Below are 26,105 nucleotides of genomic sequence, written 5' to 3'. Positions count from 1 at the left end.
ACATCATAACGACAGGATCAAATTCACACATAACAATATTAACCTTAAATGTAAATGGGCTAAATGCCCCAAGTAAAAGACACAGACTGGCAAATTGGATAAAGAGTCAAGACCCATCAGTGTGCTATATTCAGGAGACCCATCTCACATGCAGAGACACATATACGCTCAAAATAAAGGGATGGAGGAAGATGTACCAAGCAAATTGAAAGCAAAATAAAGCAGGGGTTACAACCCTAGTCTCTGATAAAACAGACTTTAAACCAACAAAGACCAAAAGAGACAAAGAAGGCCATTACATAATGGTAAAGGGATCAATTCAAAAAGAAGAGCTAACTATCCCAAATATATATGCACCTAATACAGGAGCACCCAGATTCATAAAGCAAGTCCTTAGAGACCTACAAAGAGACTTAGACTCCCACACAATAACAATGGGAGACTTTAACTCCTATTGTCAATATTGGACAGATCGACGAGACAGAAGGTTAACAAGGATATCCAGGACTTGAACTCAGCTCTGCACCAAGCGGATCTAACAGATATCTACAGAACTCTCCACCCCAAATCAACAGAATATACATTCTTCTCAGCACCACATCACACTTATTCCAAAACTGACCACATAGTTGGAAGTAAAGCACTCCTCAGCAAATGTAAAAGAAGAGAAATCACAACAAACTGCCTTTCAGACCACAGTGCAATCACATTAGAACTCAGGATTAAGAAACTCATTCCAAACTGCACAACTACATGGAAACTGAACAACCTGCTCCTGAATGACTACTGGGTAAATAACGAAATTAAGGCAGAAATAGAGATGTTCTTTGAAACCAATGAGAACAAAGACACAATGTACCAGAATCTCTGGGACACATTTAAAGCAGTGTGTAGAGGGAAATTTATAGCACTAAATGCCCACAAGAGAAAGAAGGAAAGATCTAAAATTCACACCCTAACATCACAATTAAAAGAACTAGAGAAGCAAGAGGAAACAAATTCAAAAGCTAGCAGAAGGCAAGAAACAACTAAGATCAGAGCAGAACTGAAGGGGATAGAGACACAAAAAACTCTTTAAAAAAAAATCAGTGAATCCGGGAGCTGGTTTTTTGAAAAGATCAACAAAATTGATAGACCGCTAGCAAGACTAATAAAGAAGAAAAGAGAGAAGAATCAAATAGACATAATAAAAAACAACAAAGGGGATATCACCACCGATCCCACAGAAATACAAAGTACTATCAGAGAATACTATAAACACCTCTACACAAATAAACTAGAAAATCTAGAAGAAATGGATGAATTCCTGGACACATACACCCTCCCAAGACTAAACCAGGAAGAAGTTGAATCTCTGAATAGACCAATAACAGGTTCTGAAATTGAGGCAATAATTAATAGCCTACAAACCAAAAAAAGTCCAGGACCAGACGGATTCACAGCCAAATTCTATCAGAGGTACAAAGAGGAGCTGGTACCATTCCTTCTGAAACTATTCCAACCAACAGAAAAAGAGGGACTCCTCCCTAACTCATTTTATGAGGCCAGCATCATCCTGATACCAAAGCCTGGCAGAGACACAACAAAAAAAGAGAATTTTAGACCAATATCCCTGATGAACATCGATGTGAAAATCCTCAATAAAATACTCACAAACCAAATCCAGCAGCACATCAAAAAGCTTATCCACCATGATCAAGTGGGCTTCATCCCTGGGATGCAAGGCTGGTTCAACATATGCAAATCAATAAACGTAATCCATCACATAAACAGAATCAATGACAAAAACCACATGATTATCTCAATACATGCAGAAAAGACCTTCAACAAAATTCAACATCCCTTCATGCTAAAAATGCTCAATAAACTAGGTACTGATGGAACGTATCTCAAAATAATTAGAGCTATTTATGACAAACCCACAGCCAATATCATACTGAATGGGCAAAAACTGGAAGGATTCCTTTTGAAAACCAGCACAAAACAAGGATGCCCTCTCTCACCACTCCTATTCAACATAGTATTGGAAGTTCTGGCCAGTGCAATCAGGCAAGATAAAGAAATAAAAGGTATTCAGTTAGGAAATGAGGAAGTCAAATTGTCTCTGTTTGCAGATGACATGATTGTATATTTAGAAAACCCTATCATCTCAGCCCAAAATCTCCTTAAGCTGATAAGCAACTTCAGCAAAGTCTCAGGATACAAAATCAACGTGCAAAAATCACAATCATTCCTATACACCATTAACAGAAAAACAGAGAGCCAAATCATGAGCAAACTCCCATTCACAATTGCTTCAAAGAGAATAAAATACCCAGGAATCCAACTTACAAGGGATGTGAAGGACCTCTTCAAGGAGAACTACAAACCACTGCTCAATGAAATAAAAGAGGACACAAACAAATGGAAGAACATTCCATGCTCATGGATAGGAAGAATCAATATCGTGAAAAATGGCCATATTGCCCAAGTTATTTATAGATTCAATGCCATCCCCATCAAGCTACCAATGACTTTCTTCACAGAATTGGAAAAAACTACTTTAAAGTTCATATGGAACCAAAAAAGAGCCCGTATTGCCAAGACAATCCTAAATAAAAAAAAGAAAGCTGGAGGCATCATGCTACCTGACTTCAAACTATACTACAAGGCTACAGTAACCAAAACAGCATTGTACCAGTACCAAAACAGATATATAGACCAAAGGAACAGGACAGAGGCCTCAGAAATAACACCATGCATCTACAACAATCTGATCTTTGACAAACCTGACAAAAACAAGAAATGGGGAAAGGATTCCCTATTTAATAAATGGTGCTGGGAAAGCTGGCTAGCCATATGTAAGAAAGCTGAAACTGGATCCCTTCCGTATACCTTATACAAAAATTAATTCAAGACGGATTAGAGACTTAAATATTAGACCTAAAACCATAAAAACCCTAGAAGAAAACCCAGGCAATACCATTCAGGACATAGGTATGGGCAAAGACTTCAAGACTAAAACACCAAAAGCAATGGCAACAAAAGCCCAAATTGACAAATGGCATCTAATTAAACTAAAGAGCTTCTGCACAGCAAAAGAAACTACCATCATAGTGAACAGGCAACCTACAGAATGGGAGAAAATTTTTGCAGACTACCCATCTGACACAGGGCTAATATCCAGAATCTACAAAGAACTTAAATTTACAAGAAAACAACATAACAACCCCATCAAAAAGTGGGCAAAGAATATGAACAGACACTTCTCAAAAGAAGACATTTATGCAGTCAACAGACACATGAAAAAATGCTCATCATCACTGGCCATCAGAGAAATGCAAATCAAAACCACAACGAGATACCATCTCACACCAGTTAGAATGGCAATCATTAAAAAGTCAGGAAACAACAGATGCTGGAGAGGATGTGGAGAAATAGGAACGCTTTTACACTGTCGGTGGGACTGTAAACTAGTTCAATCATTGTGGAAGACAGTGTGGCGATTCCTCAAGGATCTAGAACCAGAAATGCCATTTGACCCAGCCATCCCATTACTAGGTACACACCCAAAGGATTATAAATCATGCTGCTATAAAGACACATGCACATGTATGTTTATTGCTGCACTATTCACAATAGCAAAGACTAGGAACCAACCCAAATGTCCATCAATGATAGACTGGATTAAGAAAATGTGGCACATATGCACCATGGAATACTATGCAGCCATAAAAAAGGATGAGTTCATGTCCTTTGCAGGGACATGGATGAAGCTGGAAACCATCATTCTGAGCAAACTATCACAAGAACAGAAAACCAAACACCGCATGTTCTCACTCATAGGTGGGAATTGAACAATGAGAACACTTGGGCACAGGGTGGGGAACATCACACACAGGGGCCTGTTGTGGGGTGGGCAGCAGGAGGAGAGATAGCATTAGGAAAAATACCTAATGTAAATGACGAGTTAATGGGTACAGCAAACCAACATGGCACATGTATACCTATGTAACAAACCTGCACATTGTGCACATGTACCCTAGACATTTAAAATAAAAAAAAATTCAAGGGAGACTACAGACAACTAAAATGAGCACGGAGCATGTAACATGATCCTCTAAGGCTACTTGTGAATATCCCGAGAAATCTCTGAAAATGACTGACTTTGGAGGAAACCAGCTATAGAATTCTCTAAGGAATACGTACCACTCAAGACCACAATCAAAGATTTGATGAAACACTATTATTACACCTTATTTTTCAAATAGGATAAGAACACAGTACTACATTCTTGTTTTTTTTTTTTTTGAGACAGAGTCTTGTTCTGTCACCCAGGCTGGTGTGCAGTGGCATGATCTTGGCTCACTGTAACCTCCACCCATGTTCAAGCAATTCTCCTGCCTCAGTCTCCTTAGTAGTTGGGATTACAGGTGCGTACTACCATGCCCAGCTAATTTTTGTATTTTTAGTAGAGATGGGGTTTCACCATGCTGGCCAGGCTGGTCTCGAACTCTTGACCTCATGATCTGCCTGCCTTGGCCTCCCAAAGTGCTGGGATTACAGGTGTGAGCCACTGCGCCCGGCCTATTTTATTTTTCAAACTGTGTATTTTACCTCTTAAAGTTTTACATATAAACTTTTACATATATAATCTTCCCTAAATTTGGAAGTCTAAACAATGAAATCATTTAGAACTGCATTCTAAAAGAGGTTTTAAGTGATGTGTAAAGGCATGTTAAATTTTCCAAAGCAAAAGGGAGATAAAATAATCAGCTTTCTATGCACATTCATAAATGTGAAAGAAAGTAGTAAAAGCATTTGAAAATCAACCATGGAGGTAGATATGTAAAGTAGCAGTACTATATGTAGAGAGTATAGTTAATATACTCAAATGAATACCTTCTCTCTTTCTACTTTAAGCCTCTCTTTTTCTTCTTTTTTCTTTAGTCTCTCCTCTTCAACAATTTTTTTCAGTTCTTCCCTCTTTTTCTCTTTATCTTCTTTTTCTTTTTTCTTCGCTTCTAGGGCATCTGCTTTTTCTCTTTTTAATTTAGCCTTTTCAAAAGCTGTGGAGAAAAATCAAACTTAGAACTATATATAGACAAAAAAGAACACTTGGCAATTTTTTTTTGATATAACGACAGAATCCTTGAAATAAATGAGATTAGTAGAGACTCTCAAAATTCCTAGAGGGAACCAGCAGGTGATTAAAATAGGAAAAGCAAATTGGCTAAGTTTATGACAAACTACAGTATTGGGACAAACATATATGTGCCTTTGGAAGCCCTAATACCCAAAGTGTTATCTGAAGACCAGCAGCAAAGTTATCATCACCTTGTTAAAAAATGCAGAATCTCATTCCCCAACCAGACCTACTAATTTAGAATCTTCATTTTAACAAGATCCCCAAGTGATTCATATGTATATTCAAGTTTGGGAAGCAATGTTTTAAAAGGCTTTGTGAATCAAACAAAATAGCCCCAGTTTGTAAGCCCCGGAAACTCAAACTTCTGCTTAATCTAGCACTAAGCAATTTAATAGGGCATATGCAAGACCATGAAATTTTAAGAGATGAAGTGGTCTTATATAAAACAAGCAAACAAATAAACAATAGTTATCTGATAGAAAAAATAACTGCACTTCAAAACAATTAACCAGGAACATGCCATTTCAGAAATATCCCCCACTCAGGCACAGAGAAATATTCTTTCTTATTCCTAATCAGCTTTTGGAAAGAATGTTAAAACTCACCCAGTGACTTCATTTCTTCTTGTTTCAAAAGTTTATCTCTTTCTTTAGTAGCTTTGTTCCTATAACTTGCAAGAGTCTGTTTATTAGCAACATTGTCCTCCTAAAAAAACAAACCACACCAGTATGCCTGGTTCTTATAGTAAGAATAAAAAGCAAAAAAATTAAAACTTTCACCAATTACACTTTCTTTATACTAAAATGATTTTTTTTCTTTTCTTTTCTTTTTTTTGAGACAAAGTCTCGCTCTATCCCTCAGGCTGGAGTTGCAGTGATCTCGGCTCACTGCAACCTCTGCTTCCTGGGCTCAAGTGATTCTTCTCCCTCAGCCTCCTGAGTAGCTAGGATTACAGGCATGTGCCACCACACCCGGCTAAGTTTTTTTTGTATTTTTAGTAGATATGGGGTTCTGCCATATTGGCCAGGCTGGTCTTGAACTCCTGACCTCGAGTGGGCTACTCACCTCTGCCTCCCAAAGTGCTGGGATTACAGGTGTGAGCCACCATGCCCAGTCTAAAATGAGTTTTTATTCTAAAGTATAATTGGGCCGGGCACAGTGGCTCATGCCTGTAATCGTAGCATTTTGGGAAGGCAAGGCAGATAGAATACTTGAGGTCAGGCATTCGAGAGCAGCCTGGCCAACATGATGAAACCCCATCTCTACTAAAAATGCAAAAATTAGCTGGGAGTGGTGACATGCACTTGCAGCCCCAGCTACTCAGGAGGCTGAGGGAGGAGAACTGCTTGAACCCAGGAGGTAGAGGTTGCAGTGAGCTAAGATTGTGCCATGGTACTCCAGTATGGGTGACAGAGTGAGACTCCATCTCAAAAAAAAAAAAAAAAAAAAAAAGTGCAACTGAATTGTTAATAACTCTAATCTTAGTAATACACAGAACATGAATTAACTCTGTAGCTCTATAAATTATTACAAGAATATCTCAGGAAAAATTGGTAATACATAGAAAGAGCCTTAAAAATGCTTTATAAACTTTCAGCTTACTTTATAAACTAGATGGTGTAAATATCAAATATGAAAGATGCAGAAAAAAGACATACCAGAAACATTCTTGTGGCCAATGTCAAATTTTATTTTTATTTTATTTCTTCTAAGAATAATGTCTCTAACCTAATTAACTTGTGTAGGTTTTTTTTGTTTTGTTTTTTTAAGACAGAGTCTTGGCTTTGTTGTCCAGGCTAAAGTGCAATGTGGCATGATCTCGGCTCACAGCAACCTCGGCCTCTGTCTGCCTTCCGGGTTTGAGCAATTCTCGTGCCTCAGGCTCCTGTATTTTTAGTAGAGACAGAGTTTTGCCATGTTGGCCAGGCTAGTCTAGAACTCCTGGACTCAAATATCTACCCACCTCAGCCTCCCAAAGTACTGGGATTACAGGCAAGAGCCACTGTGCCCGGCTGCATTATTGCTTTTTAAAAACCCCCTATAACTTCCTCCTGTCAGAATTTATTCCTATTTTACACTTCAATCCCATAGTTTACTCCCTGCTTTACATTTCAGTAATTGCTCATGTGCTTGCTTCCACTTTGGTATAAAATCCTTGTGGTATGAAAGTCATATCTAATTCACACCTGAAACTTCTACAAGCCTCATTGCTGAGCAGTTATCAACATATAGTACATACATATTTTTTGGTGAGGTAATGAGTTTCTTCCTCTAGGCTATGGATGTGAGGGGAGACAAACATACTTCTTGATTCTGAATACTGTTTTACTAACAGTGAAAATGTAGTTTTAATCAATTCTCTACTTACCTGACTAATAGGTATTCGTTTGGGAGGTCTCCCTCTTCGTCTGTTAGCAGGACTGAAGATAAATGTGGGCGGATCATCAGGAAAGAAATAAGAAAAATCTTGTTCTGCTATTTTATACGTTGAAAGAGATGATGCCTTAACATAAAGACATAGGGTACAGTAATAACACATTAGTAAACAATATACAGATATGCCCTAACATGTCATATGGCCACTATTAATGCTGTTAAAAGACCAGGATAGGCTGGGTACAGTGGCTCACACCTGTAATCCCAGCACTTTGGGAGGCCAAGGCGGGCAGATCATGATGTCAAGAGATCGAGACCATCCTGCCCAACATGATGAAACCCCATCTCTACTAAAAATACAAAAATTAGCTGGGCATGGTGGTGCATGTCTGTAGTCCCAGGTACTTGGGAGGCTGAGGCAGAAGAACTGCTTAAACCTGGGAGGTGGAGGTTGCAGTGAGCAGAGATCACGCCACTGCACTCCAGCCTGGACCCCATCTCAGAAAAAAAAAAGAAAAAAAAAAAAAGGATAAAAACATTAGAATTTTATGCATTATTGTGTAGTAAAATACGTTTTAATTGGTTTAACCAATCCTTTTTCCACTATATAATTAATTAGCCTTACCAGAAAGAAAACCACAATTCAAAGATTACATTACAATAAAATACCTCAAGAATGGTTGTACAGTTTCTTGTATTTCAAAATTATATATTATACAATACTTTATTTTGCTTTGACAAATTTTGTGAGATTTTCTATGTAAATGAATAATCAATCCATATATTTAACATTAAAAATCCACTGTATTAACCCGATAAATTTTTCGTAACCATTTGCCAACTGCTGAACATTTATTCAGATTTTCCTCCCAGGGTAGAGTAATAATTTAAATACTTAATGTATCAAATTTCCCATTACATCCCTCTAGTCCTGATAAAAGCAGAAATACTTGCAAATTCCTATAAAGTTTAAACAAAGAATTTAAGTTCAGAAGTCAACCTTATTCTTGCCAGAAATGGTGTGGTTCTAGAATAATTACTAAATCCAAGAGTTTATCTCCTTTTACCTTGTATCTAGAATTTGCCTTTTAAAGTTTTTTTATTTTAATTTTATTTATCTATTTATTTATTTTGAGACAGAATCTTGCTCTGTCACCCAGGCTGGAGTGTAGTGACGTGATCTCGGCTCACTGCAACCTCTGCCTCCTAGGTTCAAGTGATTCTCCTGCCTCAGTCTCCTGAGTAGCTGAGATTACAGGTGTGTGCCACCACATCCAACTAATTTTTGTATTTTTAGTAGAGACAGTGTCTCACCATGTTGGCCAGGCTGGTCTTGAACTCCTGACCTCAAGTGATCTGCCCGCCTTGGCCTCCCAAAGTGCTGGGATTACAGGCATAAGCCACTGTGCCCAGTCTTGCTTACCTTTTATCCATGTGCAACCCTAGACTTTTTGTTATTTTTGACCTAATGGCCAAGATCATCATTCTTCCTCTCAAGCAAATGAAAACAAGTGCCATTTACAGAAATACCTTTCAGGAAATGTGTGAGAAAATGATGATACAAAATACAAAAAGTTAACAAAACAGAAAAGGGTATTTTGTGTATAATTATTTTTGTGGGTAGAGCACAGCTTTAAACACCTAGAATTCAACCAGTTCTGGCCATGTAATAAATCAAGAATCTATCAAAATTTCACATTAAAGAAGATTTCATTAAAATGATCATATTCCATCCCACATAATCTCTGAATTATGTGGGATAACAGGATTATCTATGGAATAGAATTATGTAATTGTCTACAGAATTGCACCTTAAATATGAATATAAAGCACATGGGTGGTTGCGTCTCAAATATATATACACTCATAAAGGCCAAAATACGTTTTAGTACATTAATTGCCAAAGTTCCTTATTCATACACACAATACACAAGACCCACATTTTTGTGTACTTGTAGGTACTCCTAACAGCAGTCTATGCTCACCAAAACTGGTTATCAAACTTTGTGTGCTTGCTCACAAAGTGCTGTGCTGATATAATTTGGCTCTGTGTCCCCACCCAGATCTCATGTGGAATTGTACTCCCCAGTGTTAAAGAACAGGCCTGGTAGGAGGTGACTGAATCATGGAGCGGAATTCCCCCTTGCTGTTCATGAGATCTGGTTGTTTGAAAGTACGTAGCACCTCCCACTTCACGCTCTCTCCTGCCAGCCATGTGAAGATGTGCTTGCTTTCCCTTTGCTTTCTGCCAAGATTGTAGGCTTCCAAAGGCCTCCCCAGAAGCAGAAGCATGTACAGCCCACAAAACTATGAGCTGATTAAACCTCATTTCTTTATAAATTACTCAGTCTCAGGTATGTCTTTATAGCAGTGTGAGAATGGATTAATACACCAGCATATCCATTAATAATCTTCTATTACACTCTAAGTGAAAAATGTTTATTGTGACCTTAATTCCCATTTATTTGAGTAAAGTTGATCTTCTTTCCATGTTCATTGACTTTTTCCTTGGTGAAATATTTGCTGATTTCTTTTATCACCATTTTCCAATTGGGTCATCTTTGCTCACTGATGTGTAAGAAATCTTTATAAATTAGAGAAATTGGCCAACTGGTGTTTACAATACACATATACAACTATTCACATATATCGATTGCCTACCAAGTGTCAGGCACTGTTCTAACCATTTATTGGTTAGATCATTAAAACTTTTTGTAAGTTTTAATCATTAAAAAAGTTTTAAATCATTAAACTTTTTGTAAGCATCATTTAATATGGCTATCTGATAATGCTATAGATAGAGCATAATTGAATCTTATCAAGGCAGATACATAAATATGCTCACATTTTTAAAAAATTATTTTTCAGATGACGCTATCTTACGTTTTCAAGTTTTTATATTTCTTCCACTGTGAATTTTAATCATATCTATTTGACCATTTTCCTACTGGGGTGCATATGTTTTTCTAGTTAATTTGCGTTCTTCATTATATTTACTCAAGGTATTTTTCCCCCAGTGCTTGCCCTTGAAATCTATGCATGACTTTTTTTTTTTTTTGCCTGATACGGAGTCTCCTGTTGCTCAGGCTGGAGTGCAGTGGCGCGATCTTGGCTCACTTATGCATGACATTTTAAAACTTATGTTTATGCTCAATCTCATCCTTGGTATTTTTTTTCTATTTCTCCTAAGTACCTCGTCATATTTAACATTAAAATTTGTTTCATTTCTTTTGAGTTAGATTTAACTTTATTATTCCAATAGTTAACCAAGTGTCCATTTTTTAAATCAATCTTGTCTCTAGAGACCTGAAATGTTAACTTTTCGCATAAACTCATTCTTTTTTTAAAGTTTCTCTTCTTTTTAAACATGTATATATAGTGAAATGCACAAATCTTACACATGCAGGAGATGATTTGTGACAAATGCATACATCTCTCTAACCCATTCTACTGCCTTTTTAAACTTTTAAGTTCAGGGGTGCATTTACAGGTTTGTTACATAGGTAACATGTGTCATGGGTGTTTTGTTGTGCAGATTACTTTATCACCCAGGTTTTAAGCAAGTACCAATTAGTTATTTTTCCCCATCCTCTCCCTCCTCCCACCTTCTGACAGGCCCCAGGTACGTGCTGTTTCTGCTTTTTTTTTTTTTTTTTTAAGAGACAGGGTCTTGCTACATTCCCCAGGCTGGACTTGAAATCCCAGCCTCACATGATCTTCCCACCTCAGCTTTAGGAGTAGCTGGGACTACAGGCATGAGGCTCCATTCTATTGCTTTTTTTACTTGGTGTGTCTTTATCCCAATAAAAGTTGAATATTTTGTATTTTAAAAAATTACTTTAAGTTTTACCATTTAACTTTTTACTTGGTGTGCAATGTGAAATCTCTAAAACTTGACTTTTTCCTCTCGAAATGGTTATTAACAAAATATAATCTGTCTGCTTAGTATTAGCATGATACATTATTATTATTATTATTATTATTATTATTATTATTTTGAGACAGGGTCTCACTCTGTTGTCCACGCTGGAGTGCAGTGGTACAATCACAGCTCACAGCAGCCTTGGTGATCCTTTTACTTCAGCTTCCTAAGTAGCTGGGACTACAGTTACCACCACCACACCCAGGTAATTTTTATAATTTCTGTAGATACAGGGTTCACCATGTTTCCCAGGCTGGTCTCCTGGGCTCAAGCAATATGTACACTTTGGCCTCCTAAAGTGCAAGGATTACAGGAGTAAGCCACGGTGCCCAGCCAATGCTCTTTTTATTATACATTGTTCTTTCATCTAGTAGGCTCTGTTTAGCATTGTTCTTTGAATCTGTCTATTCTTCATAAGCCAGAACCACACTACAGGTATTAGGAAGCTATAGCTGCCCCACTTGATAACTTTTCTTTTTCCAAATTTTCTATTTTCACCTGTCCTTGTTGATCTTTTTTATAAGTGGTAGTAACTGAACCACCTAGCAATTCTAGCAATTTTAAAAATAGTAATTAATCTAATAAATATTTTTCAGAAGTACTAAAAATTGGCTCCAGATTTAAAAAGAGCAATCTTTAATCATCTTTGAAATAACATTTCAGCAATGTTGTAACTTTATAACACTACCCATTTTGTTTTCTGTCTTCCAACAAATAATTTCATTAATTACCTTTATTTTAATGATTCCATCTTGTGGTTCACAGTGTTGCTTCAGAAAAAGCTTTAGTTTATCACGAGAAAACAGGTGTTTTCTCCGGCTACAGGAAGGAAGGAAGTCAAAGAGGGTAGTGTTAGCATCAAAGAGTTCAACCCAAACTCCGTAATTTCTGTAAATTTATAACCTGAATTTCAAGCCTAGGAATCAAAGGATACTTCATCTTCTAACAGTATTTATGTAGAAGTTACAAGAAACTTTTACAGAGGTATTTATGTAGGAAGTTATAAGATCTACATGAGTGAATCTATTATAAAAAGTCTATTACAAAAACAGCATACGCATTTGTTGTTTAGGGGCCACTGGGAAAACAAACTTCAAGAGCCAGACGCGGTGGCTCACGCCTGTAATTCCAGCACTTTGGGAGGCCGAGGTGGGTGGATCACGAGGTCAGGAGATTGAGACCATCCTGGCTAACATGGTGAAACCCTGCCTCTACTAAAACTACAAAAAATTAGTGGTGTTGGTGGGCGCCTGTAGTCCCAACTACTCGGGAGGCTGAGGCAGGAGAATGGCATGAATCTAGGAGGCAGTGAGCTGAGATCACACCACTGCACTCCAGCCTGGGCAACAGAGCAAGACTCCATCTCAAAAAAAAAAAGAAAAAAGTAAACAAAAAAGAAAACAAACTTTAAGGAAAATATGCTATAGAGAGTAAATCAAATTTTATAACATTAGATTATTACCCCTACAAGTATAATCATTAAAATTCTCTTAAAAATTAAAATCAGGCCAGGCACAGTGGCTCACGCCTGTAATCCCAGCACTTTGGGAGACTGAGGTGGGTGGATCACTTGAGGTCAGGAGTTCGAGACCAGCCTGGCCAACATGGTGAAACCCCATCTCTACTAAAAATACAACAAGAATTAGCTGGGCGGTATGGCACATGCCTGCAATCCCAGCTACTCGGGAGGCTTAGGCTGGAGAATCGCTTGAGCCTGGGAGGCGGAGGGTGCAGTGAGCTGAGATTGCACTGCTGCACTCTAGTCTGGGAGACAGAGTGAGACCCTGTCTCAAAAAAACAAAGCAAAACAAAACAAAAAAATTAAAATCAGTAGACTACCAGAAATCATATTAAGTGCTGCAAATCAACATTCAAGTGGATATTGTAAACAAAGTTGAACATAGCTTATATCAAATTTTAAAACATTTTGTATTTAAATCTCATGACAACCAACAAATTAGTGGGATGAAAATTAAAAGAGGCTTAAAATTAATATTCTAAAACATACTGTTTTTTATTCTCCCTTGCCCCCCAATTAAAAACAACCACAAGAGTAACCACCACCACCACAAACAGAACAAAACCAATAGAAAAGAAATAGAAGTATTTTTCTGGAAAAAAGTAAATGTTTTGAGTTCAATGTATTCCTTTCAAGAAAAAGCCAAGTTAAAAGCTCCAGTAAGTGAATAAACAATATATGATTTTTAAGTAGTGGCCTTCCCAAAAATGTATAGTTAGCCCTCCATATCTGTAGATCAAAAGTATTTGGAGAAAATAAAAACTGCATCTGTACTAAACATGTATAGACTTTTTTTGTTGGTCAGTATTCCCTAAACAATACAGTATAACAATGAATTATACTTCATTTACATTGTATTAGGTATTATACATAATCTGGAGATGATTTAAAGCATATGGGAAGATGTGTGTAGGTTAGATGCAAATACTACACCATTTTGTGAAATTTGAACATCCAAAGATTTCCCTCCCACACAGATAAACAAGGATAACTATATTCTTTTCCTAGATTTAAAGCTCCATGAGAACAAGGACTCCGCTATATCTCTGCACCATACAGTAGCTGGTAAAGAGAAGGTAATTACTTGTTCACTGCTGAAGAAACTAGTCCTCAAGGACTACATTAGTTTACATGGTAGCTACTAGCCACATATTGTTTATTTATAAATAAAATTTAAAACTCAGTTCCCTCATTCTTTCTAGCTACATTTCAAATACTCAATAGCGACACATGGCTGTTGGATAGCATACATATAACATTTCCATTATAAAAGAAAGTTCTGTCGGGTGCGGTGGCTCACGCCAGCACTTTGGGATGCCAAGGTGGGTGGATCACGAGGTCAGGAGATCGAGACCACCCTGGCTAACATGGTGAAATCCTGTCTCTACTAAAAAAAAAATACAAAAAATTAGCCGGGCATGGTGGCGGGCGCCTGTAGTCCCAGCTTCTTGGGAGGCTGAGGCAGGAGAATGGTGTGAATCCGGGAACCAGAGCTTGCAGTGAGCCGAGAATGCGCCACGGCACTCCAGCCTGGGCAACAGAGCAAGACTCCATCTCAAAAAAAAAAAAAAAAAAAAAGGAAAGTTCTACATGTCAATGCTACTCTAGCATATCAAGTCGTCTTCTTTATTAGAGGAATATTACCACCTCTTTATTAAAAAAATAGCATTGTACTATTTTTTGATGCTAACAAAGACCTATAAGTCATTTAAGTCTTTTATTATGAAGTATAACTTTCTCACCTTGTAATTCTTTGGCTTACAAATTAGGAAAAAAATGAGCTAACCAAGACTGTAACCATGGTCTAGCAGAATAATTAAAGTATAAGTCAAAAAGTAAATAGAAAAATGAAAAATATTAAATAGGGAATTACATTATATAAGTAACATCCTGAACTAAATGCAAAAGAAAAAAACTCAACTGTGAATAAGGAAAATATCTGTAGTCTCAACAGTGCTACTCATGAGCCCATAAACTAAACAAATTTTTAAAAGTTTGAATAATCAAACATTAGTTTTGGAATATTATTTTTGAATATACAGTAAAATGTAGAATGCTCTAGAGATCTTAAACTAATGACGAGCCCCCCAAAACCAACAAACCAACAAACTACACATACCTCAATACAGCCACAGAAAGTGATATATCTATCTCAGGATTCTCTTAATACTTATATTATTACCACTTTAGTTTGGACACATGAATATATATGGAACAAAAGGGATGAGAACACAAGCAAAAATTGTTTTACATTAAATGAAATACAAGACTGACTCCTAGGTGGCAGGTTGATAGTTGGCTGATATCATCTTACTTTCAGATGACTAAGAGTCTAAACCCAACAGGCAACAATAGGGATTTTCCTAAAATATATCTGTATAACCTAAAGCCAGTTATTTTATGTATTAACTCCTCACTAAAGCAACTTCTTATATTAACTTCTGTCTCCTCTGATTAGGCCTCAAACAGGAACTTTTTAAAGATACTCATTTTTTATGATTTAGCTTTCTTAATGAATAGGAAAAAACTGATCAAATGTTTGTCTAATGAATACTACAAACGTTAACATTTATAAGTACCTTCATTAATATTAAAAATTGAGTTATCTCATGAAAAGTACTTCATAAATAGGACCCTTTTAAATTCTTTAGATAGAAGACTATTTGGGGTTAGTCATCTAAACAAAGGGCTCCATCAGTCCATTAGGATTTTTTTTTTAAATAGAGACAGGGTCTTGCCACATAGTCCAGGCTGGTCTTGAACTCCTGGCCTCAAGCGATCCTCCTGGCTTGGCCTGTCAAAGTGCTAGGATTACAGACGTGAGCTACTGCACCTGGCCTTCATCAAGATTCTTAGGATTTATTTTAATCAGTCTATGAACATATAAATGTACATTTATTTTTTAAAAGGAAAGCAATCACAGTACTTCCTATTTCTTCTATATCAGACCTTCTTAATCTTACATAATTATTCTACTTTAAACTACTATTGAGAAGATAGTGAGTTTTACCTGATTTGTGTTGCTTTAACAATAGCAGACTCATATAATTCTTTTTTAGTGGGTTGCACTTTATACTTGAATAGTAAGGGATCAATTGCATCTTTTTTCTTCCTAAAAAGAGGAGGGAAAAGACAAATCAGTTAATAATTTGGAAAATGAAATTTTAAATGGAAACCTAGTAAGAATACACTATAACAAAATCACCTATTTCAAACATTTTGTTTGTTTTTGAGATGGAGTCTTGCTCTTGTTGCCCAGGCTGGAGTGCAATGGCACATCTTGGCTCACTGCAACCTCCACCTCTTGGGTTCAAACTATTCTCCTGCCTCAGCCTCTTAAGTAGCTGGGATACAGGCATACACCACCAGTTAATTCTGTATTTTTGGCAGAGGCAGGGTTTCACCATTGGTCAGGCTGGTCTCGAACTCCTGACCTCAGGTGATCCTCCCACCTCGGCCTCCCAAAGTGCAGGGATTACAGGCATGAGACACTGTGCTTGGCCACATATATCAAAATTTAAAATTTTTATTGTCTTTTAGAGACAGCGTCTCGCCTTGTCACCCAGGCTGGAGTGCAATGACATCATCAAAGCTGAGTGCAGCCTCAAACTCCTGGCCCCCAGAGATCCTTCTACCTTGGCCTCCCAAAGTGTTGGCATTATAGGCATGAGCCACTGTATGTGGCCGTGCATTTTTACTTTAACTAAGGTTTTATAAGTTACTGATCCCTGCCTCCACCATTCTATTAGCCAAAACAGAAAAAAGCACTATTTTATTTTAGGTAGGTATTTTAGCTACTCATTCAATACATTTTCCTTGGGTGAAGAAAATAACTAGAGATGAAGCATAGAGTACCCAGTTTAAAGAGTAAAAAATTAAAAAAAAAAAAAGTTCTTGGATTTGCTTTTAAACTTTCTTTACAGCTATATAATCCAAGAATAAAAATGGAGACAATGTAGTTTAAATTGGCCAAGAGACTACACTTTTAATCCCTACCCCCCACCAACTTCACATCTTTTCTTCCCTTTGAGGGTGTATTCATTCATTTATTCAATAGTTACGAGCCTGCAATGTGCCAGAAACTACTCTAAATAGTGAAGATTCAGTAGTCAACAAAATAGAAACAGTGAGGAGATACAAGCAAACAAAAACATATACAACAGGAGAAGTGATAAGTTCTATGACGAGAACAGAGTACAGGGTGGGGGAGCCACTGTTTTATGGAGTGATCTCTGATAAGTTGACCGAGTATGCCTTCAAAGAGGTTGATATTTAAGCAGAGATCTGGAGGGGGGAACAAAAAAAAAAAACGACCAAGAGAGCAACTCATGAAAAATCTTGGGGAAATGAATTTCTAAAAAAAGAGAAAAGAAGTAAAAACCCTGAGGTGGGAGGAGGCAGGCACAATTTACACAAGTAGCAAAATGAATTAGGAAAATGAAAAAAGATTCAGAGATGTAGCAGCAGTGCCAGATTACAAGGCTTTGGATATTAACTCTGAGTAAAGTCACTAGAGGATTTTTAATAATAAGGTGATAATAACTTAACTTACACTTCAGAAGGATCACTCTGGCTGCTATGTGGAAAAGACAATCTGGGGCAAGAGTGTAAACAGGAATACCAGTTGGAAAGCTACTGAAGACTGATTGCAGCATGGACTTAAATGGAAGTAGCAGCAATAGAGAGAAGAGGTAGGATTCTGAAAATGCCACCTCTGTGAATGTAAAGAGGATGTAAGTGGGGGTTATAGAGAAGAGCAGAAAATGATATGGTAAGATGATTAAGAAAAGCACTGACAATGAGAATCAGATTTAAAGTTACATAAATATAGCACACACAAAGCAGGGGAAGTGTTTAACACAAAAGGGATATGACACAATTAAATAAGTAAAACTATTTACCTACAATAGCATTACATTCTAAGTTGGAAGGCCAAGTATCTTTACACTAAGACTCAGTATATACATAAATCAGTAGATGTATTTAAATATGCACCTGTACTATATGGAATATCTAGTATTTTCTATTCTATTAAAGTTCATTACCAAGTTAATTTCACAACCTACATGGGGCCATAACAACCTGTGGTATGAAAAGCACTGTTCCAAGAGAACAGATCAAAGAAAGAATTCTAAATGTAAAGAAAGAAGCACTGCTGGCCGGGTGTGATGGCTCACACCTGTAATTGCAGCACTTTGTGAGGCCAAGGCTGATGGATCACTTGAGCTGAGAAGTTTGAGACCAACCTGGGCAACATGAGGAAACCTACAAAACACACACACATACACACACACACACAAAACTCAGTTGGATATGGTGGCATGCGTATGTGGTCCCAGCTACTTTGGAGGCTGAGATGGGAGGACCACTTGAGCCTGACTGGAGGCTTCAGTGAGTTGTAACTGTGCCACTGCACTCCAGCCTGGGTGACAGAGCAAGACCCTGTCTCAAAAAATGAACAGGCTGGACGCAGTGGCTCACGCCTGTAATCCCAGCATTTTGGGAGTCTGAGGCAGGTGGATCACCTGAGGTCAGGAGTTGGAGACCAGCCTGGCTAACATGGTGAAACTCCATTTCTACTAAAAATACAAAAAATTAGCCAGGTGTGGTGGTGTGTGCCTGTAATCCAAGTTACTCAGGAGGCTGAGGCAGGAGAATCACTTGAACCAGGAGGCAGAGATTGCAGTAAGCCGAGATCATGCCATTGCATTCCAGTTTGGGCAACAAGAACGAAACTCCATCTTCAAAATAAAAATAATAATAATATAAAATAAAAAACAAATGAAGCAATGAGAGGAGTTCTCAGTAAGAAAATTTCAGCCAGGTGTGGTGGCTCACACCTGCAATCCCAGCACTTTGGGAGGCCGAGGCAGGCAGATCATGAGGTCATTAGTTTGCAACTAGCCTGGCCAATATGGTGAAACCTTGTCTCTACTGAAAATACAAAAATTAGCTGGCCTTGGTGGCCTGTGCCTGTAGCCCCAGCTACTTAGGAGGCTGAGGCAGGAGAATTGCTTGAACCTGGAAGGCAGAGGTTGCAGTGAGCTGAGATTGCACCACTGCACCCCAGCCTGGGCAACAGAGCAAGACTCCGTCTCAAAAAAAAAAAAGAAAATTTCTTGAAATAAAGGAAAAACAAATGAGTTTTAATGAATTAGTAGCAGTTTAAGAACAAGAGAATTAAGTTATCTTAATACTTTTTGAATAGATATCAGCTTAGCAACTAACCACTACTATTTTATACATAAGAGATTGATCAAGTATATTAAGTTGCACTTAAAATTATTACCAGTGGCAATATCTAATTACAAATGTTGTAAATATATATTTTACTATGCATTAAATATATATGAACATATTTTACATAACCAATACACAAAAAATATTAGTTCCCCCACATTTTAGTAAATTATAAAATAATTAATATACTAACAGGAGAGAAAACCAAGATGTGAGCGGTAATTCCTAAAAATTTAGATTCTAACTAAGTATTCAGATATTGGTATAGAGTCTAGAAAACATATATATGGACCTTTTTGGGGGAGACAGGGTCTCACTCAGTTGTCCAGGCTGGAATACAATTGCGCGATCATGGCTCACTGCTGCCTCAACCTCCCAGGCTCAAGTGATCCTCCTATCTCAATCTCCTGGGTAGCTGGGACTGCAGGCATGTGCCACCCATGCCCGGCTAATTTTTTGTATTTTTTATAGAGACAGGGTTTCTCCACATTGCCCAGGCTGATGTATAACTCCAGGGCTCAAGCAATGGCCCCACCTCAGCCTCCCAAAGTGCTGGGATTACAGGTGTGAGCCACCGTACCAGAGCTTATCTTTTTTTCTTTTTGAGACAGAGTTTTGTTCTTGTTGCCCAGGATGCAGTGCAATGGCACAAATCTCGGCTCACTGCAACCTCTGCTTCCCGGGTTCAAGCGATTCTCCTGCCTCAGCCTCCCGAGTAGCTGGGATTACAGGTGCCCGCCACCATGCCCAGCTAATTTTTGGTATTTTTAGTAGAGATGGGGTTTCACCATGTTGGCCAGGCTGGTCTCGAACTCCTGACCTCAGGCAATCCACTCACCTCGGCCTCCCAAAGTGCTGGGATTACAGGCATAAGCCACTGCACCTGGCCCCAGACTATATCTTCATGGATTTAAGGCTGTAAAATGTGCGAGTTTATATGTGCAAAGAATGATTTTTTACTGTTCTTGCTGTACCATGAAATTCATTTGTGAAGATAAATAGAAAATTTTTTCTAATCAGTGAAAATATTCTTACTGGGGCTTTGCTATCTATAATACTTATGCAAAATTCTATATAAAATAAAATCCTAATTGCATTCTTCCCAAAGAAGCACAATTACTGGAGACCAAGAAAAACTGCTTCTTATAATATGAATTCACCTACAAGATAGAAACTACAAGGATAATATTAAAAAGAACTTACATTTTAATCTTTTTTCTTGCTACCCAAAGCCTAATTGGGCCTAAATGGCCCATTGGCCTAAATGGTTGAATCAAGTTGAATTTAGTGATCTCAATCATGATGGTGACTCACCATTTTATTACCAACAAGTGTAGACCTGTGTTTAGTTCTACAACAAGCAAACATCAAATATTGTACTTATAAAATCAGAACACCATTCCTATTATTTATTTACAACAAAATTTCACAAATGTTTATTTCAATATGCCTAGTTATATATGTAAATTTTAATTCTACTTTGATTTTACCATAATAGAAGTTGTTTTTCCTAATATATTATGAACATTTGACAATAAAGTTATAAAAAATTAAATAATTTTCTATATCAGCTCAACAGAAATGACCAAAAAAACTCCTATACTTTCAACATAAAGGTTTCTTTTAAGAGAAATCATCAAATTGTATTCATAATTATTCTACAATGACAACCCACTAACTGATTAGGCACCAGTGGTTACTTATGGTGAGAGATATATAATTTTTATATATAAATATATATATTTAAAATGCTAAGGTTATTTCTCACACATTAAGTTTCCATCCATGGAACTACAAATAGCAAAACAATTAGGTCTGCTTCTTTAAAAATAACACTCAGATTCCATTATCTTACTAACAATTAGTCAAGTTATAATGATAGCTAGACTATATTGCATGAGAGTACATATAATATTTTGAAGCTAGATACATATTATTCCAGACTTTTTTTGTCGTGACAATGTCTCGCTCTGTCGCCCAGGCTGGACTGCAGTGGCGCAATCTTGGCTCACTGCAACCTTCAACTCCTGGGTTCAAGCAACTCTCCTGCCTCAGCCTCCCAAGTAGCTGGGACTACAGGTACGTGCCACCACACCTGGCTAATTTTTTGTATTTTTTGTATTTTTTTTTTTTTTTTGAGACGGAGTCTCGCTCTGTCACCCAGGCTGGAGTGCAGTGGCATGATCTCTGCTCACTGCAAGCTCTGCCTCCTGGGTTCATGCCATTCTCCTGCCTCAGCCTCCCAAGTAGCTGGGACTACAGGCGCCCGCTACCACACCTGGCTAATTTTTTGTATTTTTAGTAGAGACGGGGTTTCACCATGTTAGACAGGATGGGCTCCATCTCCTGACCTCATGATCCACCCGCCTCGGCCTCCCAAAGTGTTAAGATTACAGGCGTGAGCCATCACGCTCAGCCCGACGTTTCTAAAACAGTTTGCTCTTGTGCTCCTGCAAATCACCACTAGGACAGGATAGGTAACCAAAAGCGTACTCATGTATTCATGTACTATTTTCAGGTCAGGCTAAAGGATTTTTTATAATGTACTTCAACTTTTGGTATGTGTTTAGAGATGGTTCCATAACACTTGATCCATTGTAAAAAATAGGCAGCAGCCTGATAGCTTTAAATCACAATAACAGACTATATTATTAGAAAGCATCATTCACATACTAATCTGAGCTGCTACAAATACCATATTTGGTTTCTTTTACAAATTCTAAAAGCAACTACACAAACTCACCTATACCTGGCACATCTGGCTACTGAAATCAGATGGTAAACTAGGGACTGAGTCAGGACTATCTATCAATTTAGTTCAGATTCCAGAGAATTTGTGATTGCAGATGAACTTCATTATTTGGCTGTTAACAGGGGAAACCTGTATCAAGTAATTACACACAGTGTGGTCTCACCAAGTTGTAAGGATATTCACATGTAAATTTTATTTAAAAATCTATTAGTAATTTTTGAGTGAAAGGAACAATAGCAGACAATATAACATTAGTGGGCCAATTCTTGAACGGCAAACATTAAGAGTAAAAAAAAATTATTGAAAGCAGACACAATACATATGTAAAATTTCAGAGAGAAAGACTAGGAGATAAAACCCTAATCCTCTTTACCTCAATCTTATATAACAAAATATTGTTTCTAAAATGCAGTCCAAACTCTCATCTAGTCCTATTAAATAATAGCCAAGAAGTCAATTTTTAAATAAAATTTACTTTTACTTTTAAATATAAATATGCACCCCCAAATATATCAAGATATTTTTAAAACTCTGGTAGTTAGAATATATTATTTAAAAACTCTGTAACTTAGGCTGGGCACAGTGGCTCACGCCTATAATCTCAGCACTTTGAGAGGCTGAGGTGGGCAGATTACTTGAGGCAGGCGATTACTTGGGACCAGGAGTTCGAAACCAGCCTGGCCAACATGGCAAAACCCCATCTCTACTAAAAATACAAAAATTAGCTGAGGGTGTTGGCGCACACCTGTAATCCCAGCTACTCAGGAGGCTGAGGCATAAGAATCTCTTGTGCCTGGGAGGCGGAGGGTGCAGTGAGCCGAGATTGTGCCGTTGCATTACAGCATGGCAACAGAGCCAAGAGTCTGTCTCAACACAAAACAAAACAACAACAACAAAAAAACACAACTCTATAACTCAACAACAAAAAGACAAACAACCCAATTTAAATACAGGCAAAGAACTTGAATGGGTATTTCTCCAAAAAAATATACAAATGACCAATAAGCACATGAAATGATACTCAACATCATTAGTCATCAGGGAAATGTAAATCAAAACTATGAGATACCATTTTACACCCGATAGGATGACTATAATTTTTAAAAACCACAGTATAACAACTCATGGCAAATGTATGGTGAAATTGGAACCCTCTGACAATGCAAATGAGAATGTAAAGTGGCACAGCTGCTGGGAACAGCAGTTTGGCAGTTCCTCAAAAAGTTAAGCATAGATTACTATACAACCCAGCAATCCACTCCTAGGCATATATCCGCATGAATTTCAAACAAGGACTCAAGCAGATCCTATATGCCAATATTCAATGCAGCATTATTTACAGTAACCAAAAGGTGGAAACAATCCAAATACCTATCAATAGATGAATGGATAAACAAAATGTGATATACACATACAATGGATTATTCAGCCACAAAAAGGAATGAAGTTCCTAATTGTGCTACAACATGGATGAACCCTGAAAACATGCTAAGTGAAATGAGCCAGATGCAAAAGGGATGAGCCGGATGCAAAAGGGCAAACATAACCTATCTATCTATACAAAATATCTAAAATAGGAAAATTCAAAGAGACAAAGTAGATCAGAGGTTCCTAGGGGCTGGGAGGAAGGAGAAAAAGTTATAGCTTAATGGATACAAAATTTCTATTTCAAAGTAAACAGTGGTGATAGCTGTACAACACTGTGAATGTAACTGATGCCCTTTTAACTATTTTTAAATTTAATTTTTAAAATTTTAAAATTTAAAAAGTCAAAGGGCATTAAATATACATTTTTTTAAATTACTAAACTTTACTGATACATAACTATCACCCAAAGTCAACAGTTTACATTAGTGTTCACTCTCAGTGTTACATATTCTATGAGTTTTCACAAATGTAGATAATGACAGGTATCCTCTTGTGGTTTGAAAACATTAAAGAAAAAAATTCCAGAAATAAATAATTCGTAAGTTTTAAATTGCATGCTGTCCTGCCCCATCCCACCCAGGACATGAATCTTCCATTTGTCCTATATATCCACACTGTATACACCGTGTATATACCAAAGAGAAGCCATAAAGTGCTTCCTTTAAGTGAAAAGGTGAAATTTCTGGACTTAATAAGGAATAAAAAATTGTATGCTAAGCTTCCTAAGTTAATCTATGATACGAATGAATCTTCTATTCATGAAATTGTGAAGAAGGAAAATGAAATTTGTGCATAGTGTATATAGTTTGGTATTATCTGTGGTTTCAAGAATCCACTGAATGTCTTGGAACATATCCCCCATGGATATGGGAGCACTACTGTATTGTACACAATAGTCTCAATGCCCCAGAAACCCTCTGTGCTCTGACTATTCATCCCTCCCTTCTGAAAACCCCTGGCAACCACTTATTCTTTTACTGTCTCCATAGCTTTGCCTTTTCCAGAATGTCACAGTTGGAATCATACAGCATGTAGCCTTTTCGGACTGTATAATGTATATAGGCATACACCCACATGAGTTTAAATATATAGTACATTTCTTTCAGTTAGTACATATGCATTTAAATTTCAGTTAGTACATATGCATTTAAATTTCCTCTGTGTTTTTTCATGGTTTAATAGCTAATTTCTTTTTAGTGCTGAGTAATATTCCATTGTCTTTACGTACCAGAGTTTATCCACTCACCTACTGAAGGACATCTTAGTTGCTTCAATGTTTTGGAGGTACCAGATAACACTACTATAAACATCCATGTGCAGGTTTTTGTGTGAATGTAAGTTTCCAGTTCATTTGAGTAAATACCAAAGCATGCAATTGCTACATCATATAAAAGTATGTTTGGTAGTATAAGAAACTGCCAAACTGAGCTCCTAAGTGGCTATGCCATTTTTCATTTCCACCAGCAATAAATGGAGTTCCTGGTGCTCCACACGCTCACTAGCATTTGGTGTTGTCAGTGTTCTGGATTTCGGTCATTCTAGTAAGTACACAGTCATATCTCATTGTTGTTTTAATTTACAATTCCCTAATGATATATGATGTTGAACATCTTTTCATATGCTTACTTGCCATCTATATGGCTTCTTTGGTGAGGTACCTGTTCAGATCTTTTGCCATTTTTTAATTGGGTTGCTCGTTTTTTTGTGTTTTTTGAGACAGGGTCTGGCTCTGTCACCCAGGCTGGAGGGCAGTGGCTCAATCAGCTCACTGCAACCTCCACCTCCTGTGTTCAAGCCATCCTCCCACCTCAGCCTCCTGAGTAGCCGGGACCACAGGCACGCACCACAATGCCCGGCTAATTTTTGTGTTTTTTTTGTTTTTGTTTTTGTTTTTGTAGAGATGGGGGTTTCACTATGCTGCCCAGGCTGGTCTCGAACTCCTGAGCTCAAGCAGTCCACCCCCGTTGGCCTCCCAAAGTGTTGGGATTACAGGCATGAGCCATGGTGCCCAGCCCTCATTTTCTTAATATTGAGATTTAAGAGTTATTTGTATATTTTGGATAACAATCCTTCATCAGATTATCTTTTGCAAAACACTCTGTGGCTTGACTTCTCATTCTCTTGACAATGTCTTTGCAGAGTAAAAGTGTTCATAATTTTAATGAAGTCCAGTTTATCAATTACTTCTTTCATGGGTTATGCCTTCTGTGTCATATCTAAAAAATTATCACCATATCCAAGGTCATCTGGGTTTTCTTCTGTGTTTTCTAGGAGTTTTACATTTAGGTCTACAATCCATTTTGAGTTAATTTTTGTAAAAAGTGTAAAGTCTATGTCTAGATTTTTTTTTTACATGTGTATATCCAGGTTTTTCTAGCACTATTGATTGAAAAGACTATTTTTTCTACTGTTTTGCCTTTGTTGCTTTGTCAAAGGTCACTTGATTACATTTATGTGGGTCTATTTCAGAAGCGTTTATTCTGATTCATTGATCGATCTGTCTATACTTTCACCAATACCACACTTTATGGATTACTGTAGTTTCACAGTAAGTCTTGAAGCTGGGTGGTGTCAGTTCTCTGACTTAGTTTTTCAATACTGTGTTGGCTATTCTGGGTCTCCCATCTTTCCATATAAACTTTATAATCAGTTTACTGATATCCCCACAAAATAACTTGCTGGGATTTTGATTGGGAATGCATTGAACCTACATATTAAGTAGGGATAAGCCTACAGATCA

The 26,105-nt window shown here is 37.4% G+C and overlaps 1 protein-coding gene across 6 annotated transcripts in view; it reads right to left on the bottom strand.

Annotated features, from left to right (window-relative positions):
- The window catches only part of LOC105477962 (bromodomain adjacent to zinc finger domain 1A), a 158,268-nt gene that overhangs the window by 47,628 nt on the left and 84,535 nt on the right, over positions 1-26,105 (bottom strand). For all 6 annotated transcript variants that reach the window (XM_071100331.1, XM_071100329.1, XM_071100332.1 and 3 more), the window contains 5 exons: positions 15,956-16,057; positions 12,158-12,245; positions 7,497-7,631; positions 5,734-5,833; positions 4,882-5,048 (listed from right to left, as the gene is read on the bottom strand). In XM_071100331.1, the coding sequence (XP_070956432.1) occupies positions 4,882-5,048; positions 5,734-5,833; positions 7,497-7,631; positions 12,158-12,245; positions 15,956-16,057 (592 nt within the window). The remainder of the gene's footprint in view (positions 1-4,881; positions 5,049-5,733; positions 5,834-7,496; positions 7,632-12,157; positions 12,246-15,955; positions 16,058-26,105) is intronic.

The sequence above is a fragment of the Macaca nemestrina genome, chromosome 7, assembly GCF_043159975.1.
Source record: "Macaca nemestrina isolate mMacNem1 chromosome 7, mMacNem.hap1, whole genome shotgun sequence".
NCBI classification, from domain to species: domain Eukaryota; kingdom Metazoa; phylum Chordata; class Mammalia; order Primates; family Cercopithecidae; genus Macaca; species Macaca nemestrina.
Note: the sequence above shows the minus strand (reverse complement) of the source record. Positions and strands in the feature narration are given on the sequence as shown.